Here is a 7117-nt window from a genome sequence, read left to right on the forward strand (position 1 = left end):
CTCGCTGAGGGCCTGGCCCGTGGGCGGTGGGGCTGGCTCCGTGGGGCCCCCGGCGGCCGCCCACCGCCTGACAGAGCTGAGGGAGGGTGCCTGGGAAAGGGGGGCGGGGGTCGTTGGAGCTGTGCGGGCGGGCTGGGGAGAGGAGGGCGTTTGGAAGCTGCGGAAGGGGTTACCTGGGACACCCCGCTGGCCCCAGGGCCGGGTCGCTTCCCCTCAGGGCCTTCAGAGTGGAGGGGATCCCCGGAAAGCAGCGTTTACAGGGCCTCCGTTGCCGGGAGACCTGGAAAGGAGCAAAGCACAAATAAATAATAACTACGCGAGCGGGAGGCTGAAGGGGTTATCGAGACTGGCGTTTGCTAGAAAGCTCGTGAGAGCTCGTTTGGCTCTTAGGCACAGAGAAAACGGGTTACTTCGGCGAGTATCGCTTTTTCTTGGTGTATTGATTCCATCAAATGTTCTCTTCTTTTTCAGCAATTAGAGCTAATCACACCCTTTCAGCTGTATTTCAACCCTGAATTAATATTTAAACACTTTCAAGTAAGTGTTTTCTAAAGTATGGGAGGTTTTTAAGTAAACTATTGATTTTAGACATGCTTGTCTTGTCAAAATTGAGTGTTATAAGTGACTATGACTTTTCGTATTGGAATTATATCTTAAAAAACTAATGAAGATAGAGTGCAGATCACTGTATCTTAGCTTAGGTCTTGGATTCATTGACTGTAAAGGACATTTCAGTTACGTTGTTACTTGCTTTTCTATTTAGACAATAAAAATAAGCTCTCCTGTTTAAAATCATTGTATTTGTTTTATTTCCAGGTATGGAGGTTAATCACAAACTACTTATTCTTTGGACCAGTTGGCTTTAATTTTTTATTTAATATGATCTTTTTGTATCCTTCATCAAGTTTGTTTTCTTTCCTTGGAAGGCAGAGCTCCAGAGTATAGGCATGTTGCTATACATGCATATAGGCAAAAGTTCAGTTCTGTTCCACCATGAAGTTCCTGGGAGTTTAGCAATGCCGACTTCACTGATGTCGTGAATGGACATCAACAGGATCTTCTTCATAAATTGCCACTTATTTTTGTGGTGTTAAGACTTCGTCGTACAAGCCTGATCCATCAGGTTGCTTCTGACATACAGGAGAAAATTCCAAGTAACTTCTTTTCTCCTGGTCTGCCCTCTCTGCTGAGGCATCCAGAAAAAGCCAATTGGTGAAGTAAATTGATACAAAACTTAGATGTAAGTTTATGTATAATTGAATCCTTTTCCACTTGGATCTCTCTTTAAACTCATTTGCAATCAAATTTTCCTGACCTGCAACTTCAGATATCGTTACTGCCGAATGCTTGAAGAAGGCTCTTTTCGAGGTCGGACGGCAGATTTTGTATTTATGTTCCTTTTTGGAGGACTTTTAATGACTGTATCCTTCTATTTTATTCCAGACTGCTTTAGTAAAGCTAAAGATAAGTGAATGAGAACTGCAACCATGTTGTTATTTTTATCTCAATTCTTAGATGATAATATATTTTGTTTGTAGTACAAGGGGTAACAGTATTTGTTAAAGTAGCTTTGAATGCTTTGTGACAGTTGCTATTAAATACTGTACTGATCTTTCAGGCTTTTTACTGCTTGACAGGATTATGGAAACGAGATTATCAGATAAGAGGGGACTGCTCAGGTGTGTAATCGCGCTCAGGTTGTCTAAGAGAAATGCTGGTGCTTTGGTGATTTCATGCTAAATTATACTTTAAAGAGATTATTCATGCTGCAAGTACCCTGAATCCTGCTATAGGTGTTGAATTTGATTGACTGTAGGTTTGATTTACTTGAACCTGGGAAAGTAGAGTTAGCAGTTGTATGGAAAACATAGGATTATGGGTTAAGCTGTGAAATTCTTCTCATGCTTGACCTCGCAACAATTACTTCATGAACTGTTTTCTTTAACTACCCATCACAGGTTTTTGGCCTGTTTGTGAACTTGGTTTTCTTGGGTCAGGCATTCACAATAATGCTCGTGTATGTATGGAGCCGCAGGAATCCCTATGTCCGTATGAACTTTTTTGGTCTTCTCATCTTTCAAGCCCCATTTCTACCCTGGGTATTGATGGGCTTTTCACTACTTTTGGGGAACTCCATCATTGTGGATCTGCTGGGTAAGGAATTGCAATAATCACAATGTTTTGTTCCTGCTAGTGTTATACATGAAAAAAAAAATATGGAAAAAAGAAAGGGCTAAAAGCCTCTTATTTAGCATTAGTTAGTCTGGTATAATGGTGCTATAGTTATACCAGGCTTTGCTTGCTTTCTAAGCACTGTAGTGTATTTTGTGCTGTAACAAAGATGGAAGGATGATGCTTTGGCTTTTTATTGCTTGGGATCAGCCCAGGTACATAATCTGATTGTGGGTATCAGACTACTGAAGTAAAATAGCTTATATTATTATTTTTATCAATGCTAATAAAGCCATAACATCAGTATTTTCAATAATGACAAGCAGTTTTCCTTGTGCTAATGTAAGTTAAGCTTTTCATCTAATGTCAAGTTGCTTCATTGTTTTTTGTATTTCTGTATTTCTTATTGTATTTCCTGTTAAAGAAACAATATGTGGTTTTGTGGGTTTTTTCCCCCTGAAAACTAGCGACACATTTGAAAGTTGTAAAGGAGAAGTATTGAAAAATCACCATTTGACTTTTCTTTGTATACTAGGCATTGCTGTCGGGCATATATATTTTTTCTTAGAGGATGTCTTTCCCAATCAGCCCGGTGGCAGAAGGCTTCTGAGAACACCATCTGTCCTGTAAGTATTGGTGTCTGATTTGGAACGGATGTAGAAAAAGTACTTGCATGGAAGACTATAATTCTGTCACATCTACTTATGGTAAATTAGACCATTTGAGACAGAATTCTGGTGTGTCTGTACTTGCTTTTTGAATTAGCTCATATGTGGCAAACAAGGGAGGCGGGTCTTACAGATGTGTAAGGGGGAACTGACTTATTGCGGAGAAGGGCTAAAGGGGTTTTGTAACCCTTGATTTCTTCGGTAACACTTGTTAGTCTTTGAGTTTTGCCTGTTGGTGGCACCAAAGCTGCACGCCTGTTACTGAAGTGTGAGAGTCCTGCTGTGTATGAACAGTGTGACTGAGGTATCAAATATATCTAATATTTTTTTCATCTGTAAATCATTCTCTATTTCACAACTTTGGCAAAAGACTTCAGTGTTTGCGCTATTGAGTGGTGCTATTCTTACTTGGTTCCCTCTTGCATGGAGGGCTGTAATCATCTGTAGTGCTGTACAGCAGCGTGGCTGAGAACAGCTCTCCTAAATGATGGGGCACTTGAGATATTGCAAGTTGAGCTCTGTGAGACTCTTGGAATTCTCTAGAGCTGAACGGAATTATCTTGCTTGTTTGTTTGTTTGAACTGGACTCCAGAAGCCCGGGTAATTAAAATGTCATATTCAGACCCATGCTTAGTTTAAGTGATGGGTCATTCCTGTTCGATCGGACAAGTGAACTTACAGTGGTGGTTTATTTTTGTTCAGTATAGACTTTATCTTCAGCAAGTAATTGTACCAGGTGATGGCTGCAGGAATGGCTGTCCCAGAGCAGCTGTGCTGGGCACTTTTGTAGGCCTACACTGATCTAACTTGGCCTTAAGAGCTGAAGGCCATGTCTGGTGAGGGCTGCCTCCACATAAATGCACCTCTAAGCAAATTAAGTGTCCAATTATGCATATGCAATAAGGGTATGTTTGAGATTTCCCATTTTCACAGAGGGTATGTGCACCCAGCTGTGTGCAGGAGGAATCCGGAGGCTGTGGGAGCAGTGTGTGCTGTCTCGGTAACTCTCTTCCTCTGTGGAAGAAGTGTCAGCCTCTCTTCAGGCTGCCATTGAAATCATTTTACGTGTCTGGGTTCAGAATGCTGCTTATGATTCTTGTCTGGGTCTAGAATTGTGGATTTCTTTTTTCCCAGATGCTTTAATTTTCTTTGATGCCTTAGCTATAATCCTGTAATACCCCTGGTATTTTCTTTTTTTCTGTTCTGAAAACTTCTCTGAAATCAGTCAGGCTGTCACTCTGAGTGAAGAGAGATAATCCCTTTAACTGTTCTAAGAACTGTCTTGTTAAACACACTTTACTTTTAAGACATTTTGGATATAATGATTGCTTGTGTGCAGACTGTGATTTTTTGTTTGTTTGTTTATGTCAAAGAATCTACTACACTTTTGTTTCTGGATAAACAAATCTATGGAGAGAGAACATCTAAAACTCGTTTTGAGAGTGGCGAAATAACCTTCTAGATTAAGCATGATTTTTGTGATAAATAGGAAACCCAAGCCTCTAGTGTCCCAAATGCAGACTTTTCTGTGGATTTCAAGTCTGCCTGTCAGTCATCCTGCCTGTGAGATTGAGATAATACTGCCTGTATTTGACTCTTACTTTGTCCCTTCCTCAAGATGCGAAGAGCTCTTCAATATCCCATTCCTGTTTTGCTCTCTTATCCTGTCCTGGGAGAGCACGCTAGCTGTATGAAATTCTACCTTACACTGGAGGTGGAATTTTAACTTTCAGCTGAATCTTGTCAGTCTCAGTTGATGTAGGCACATAATTCTAGACCTTCTTCCAGATGGCTCCTAATTGGAGAGCACATGTGACTTGGGTGTAAATCACCAATGCTTTAGCAGGCTGTTTCTGAGGGAGGATGCTGTACATGTGCAGAGTTTGAGCAGTCTTGGTCTTATTGTGAAACTTGTATTCTAAACGGGGGGGGAAAAAAAAAAAAAAAAAAAAAAAAAACAACAACCCCAAACCCCCAAATTTCTGTTTTCCAGGAAAGCAATATTTGATACACCAGAAGATGATCCTAATTACAATCCCTTGCCAGAAGAACGACCGGGAGGATTTGCATGGGGAGAAGGTCAGCGCCTTGGAGGCTAATAAGTGTCTGTGCCAAAACCCAGCGACAACTGGGAGAGACTGACCTGAAAAAAGTTCTGTACTGGGGACTCTCTCATTCTCCATCGCAGAAAAGACACTTTTAGATGGCTCTATAGTTTTGAATACAAGCACTTTATGAAATGGCAGTCTAATCCAAGACACTTCCAGCCTACCAGTGTCTTTCCCAGTCAGGGAATTTATTGTGCTGGTAATGAAAATACTAATCCAGTGGAGCCAAAAAACTGAAACTGGAAACGATTTCCTGTCAACTTCAGTTAACAAGACCATGAGTACTTGTTTAAAGTGATTTCTAAAGCATTTTTTCAAGTTATTTGATACGGGAAACTTTACAGGGGACAAAAACAACTTTTGGGGGTTTAATTCATTTTTCTATTCTTGGATAAAACAGCTACAAGACGGCTGAAAGCGTAAGTCCCTATTTCCATGGCAAAGTTTGTTTTAAATCTGAGATGCTATCATCTCCAGCCTTGTTTGAATTGTAAGAAATACAGCGTGCAGCATAATGCAGGCTTTTCGTTTTGCCAGTTGGGTTTCTGGGATGTGCCTCTGTGTGAATGCACTTGCAGCCTGAGACTGCATTTTGATGGCTTTTCCCCCAAAGACCGTGTGTTCAGATGCCCAGGGTTGAGTCTTGCCGGTTTGTTTAAATAGGTAGTTCTACAAAATCCACACACACCTGCGCACTTCTAACGGTTATTAAATGACTTGGAGCGCTAGGGAAGAAAACTTGTCTGCAGTCAGAACTGCTCAAATATCTCAGATGATGAGTTGAATAAAATGTCTTGTGGATCCTTTTTTGTTAATCTTTAATGTAATCCTACAGTCTTGAGGCAGCTGGTGAAAAGCCAGAGGCTGGAAAAAGCAAGTCCCTGAAGAGACGGCATTAATGCAAGCTTTTCCCACAAGTGTGTCTCAGAACTGCTAGGAAACAGGATTGTCTGCTCAAGATGTTAAATTTGTGGTCTGTATGTGACGTTTGTTGTGGGATGACTGTGTGCCCAACACTGGTCAGTGACACCGAGTGGGATTTAGCTTGAAGTTCTGTTGATTATAGATATCTATATGAGGAGGCACAAAAGGAATTTGGAGCACAGTTCGGGTCATGGCATTCAGTCACTCCTAAGATGTTATGGACTGTACTGAGTAGCCCTTTATTGATTATATCATGATAGATAAAACCAGATATTGTTGAAACTGCATCTGTCTCCCAGATTTGGGAGGATAGGCTTGCCCTTGACACATGTGGTCACCTTGTTTAGTCTCAGATTTTGCTGTTCTTAAGAACTGGCTACTGTTTTTTCACTTGTTTGTAGTCCAGGAGATGAATATGTTGGGATCTCATGGGGAAATGCTTTGTCCACAAGCAGCTTATTAGATATTCTGATAAACAAAACTGATAAGTCTATTTGTATCCGCATTTTCTCTCTTCAAGGTTATGAAGATTTATGGGATATACATCCTCCCCCCCCCCCCCAAAACAGACTTTAGTTCTGAAACAGCGTTTAAATCTTACTCTGTAAGAGTACTAAAATTGTTCTGGGCAGTGTTGCTTCAGGGTAGCTTTTGAGACAGGAATTAGATCAAGACCATTTTTTAGTTCAGTGATGGGGAGTCCCTTAGCAGTTTGCTGGTGGGACACTGGGGAGCGGGGATGAGGCCGGAAGACTGTGGCTGGGGTGAAACCCTCTGTAAATCCAGGGCCCCGCTCTGGGGTGGGGGAGTTGATGGGCCCTTCCTGAGGGTGACCTCGTCGAACTCATGTAAGGCGTCTTGTCCATCCTTGATCTTCCAAAGCTGCTTTCCTCACACGCCTCCTTCCACTCCGGTGGAGCACGGAAGATTGTTCTCTGTAAAGAGTAGTGCTGTAGTATCCCTATCTGGGAAGAACCTGGAAGTGTCGCTTACCTGTGCCCCAGGACAAAAGTGACCGTTGCTGTCAGCCTACCGCCCACCTTGGCCTTTAACTGCCCTTGAGCCCGTTCTGGGGCAGCCTGTCCCGCACAGACTGTGTTTAAATACCGAAGGCCTCTGGAGAGTGCATCGTCAGCCGTGTGTGATGTCAGGGCTTGTTTGTGCTGACAAATCATAAATTGGGATGAAAGCTGCCTCTCTAGGGTGTTACCTGCCGGTCGAGTCTCTGCCCCTCTTGGCTGTAGT

The 7117-nt window shown here is 42.1% G+C and overlaps 1 protein-coding gene across 1 annotated transcript in view; it reads left to right on the forward strand.

Moving 5' to 3' along the window:
- Positions 1–5439, forward strand: part of DERL2 (derlin 2) — a 6364-nt gene extending 925 nt beyond the window's left edge. Inside the window, exons 2-8 of the mRNA XM_009885190.1 lie at positions 10–367; positions 472–537; positions 817–890; positions 1328–1421; positions 1959–2154; positions 2708–2798; positions 4834–5439. Coding sequence (XP_009883492.1) covers positions 10–367; positions 472–537; positions 817–890; positions 1328–1421; positions 1959–2154; positions 2708–2798; positions 4834–4939 — 985 coding nt within the window. The 3' untranslated portion in view covers positions 4940–5439. The remainder of the gene's footprint in view (positions 1–9; positions 368–471; positions 538–816; positions 891–1327; positions 1422–1958; positions 2155–2707; positions 2799–4833) is intronic.
- The last annotated feature ends 1678 nt before the right edge of the window (positions 5440–7117 follow it).

Source organism: Charadrius vociferus, unplaced genomic scaffold (assembly GCF_000708025.1).
Source record: "Charadrius vociferus isolate BGI_N301 unplaced genomic scaffold, ASM70802v2 scaffold54, whole genome shotgun sequence".
NCBI lineage: Eukaryota > Metazoa > Chordata > Aves > Charadriiformes > Charadriidae > Charadrius > Charadrius vociferus.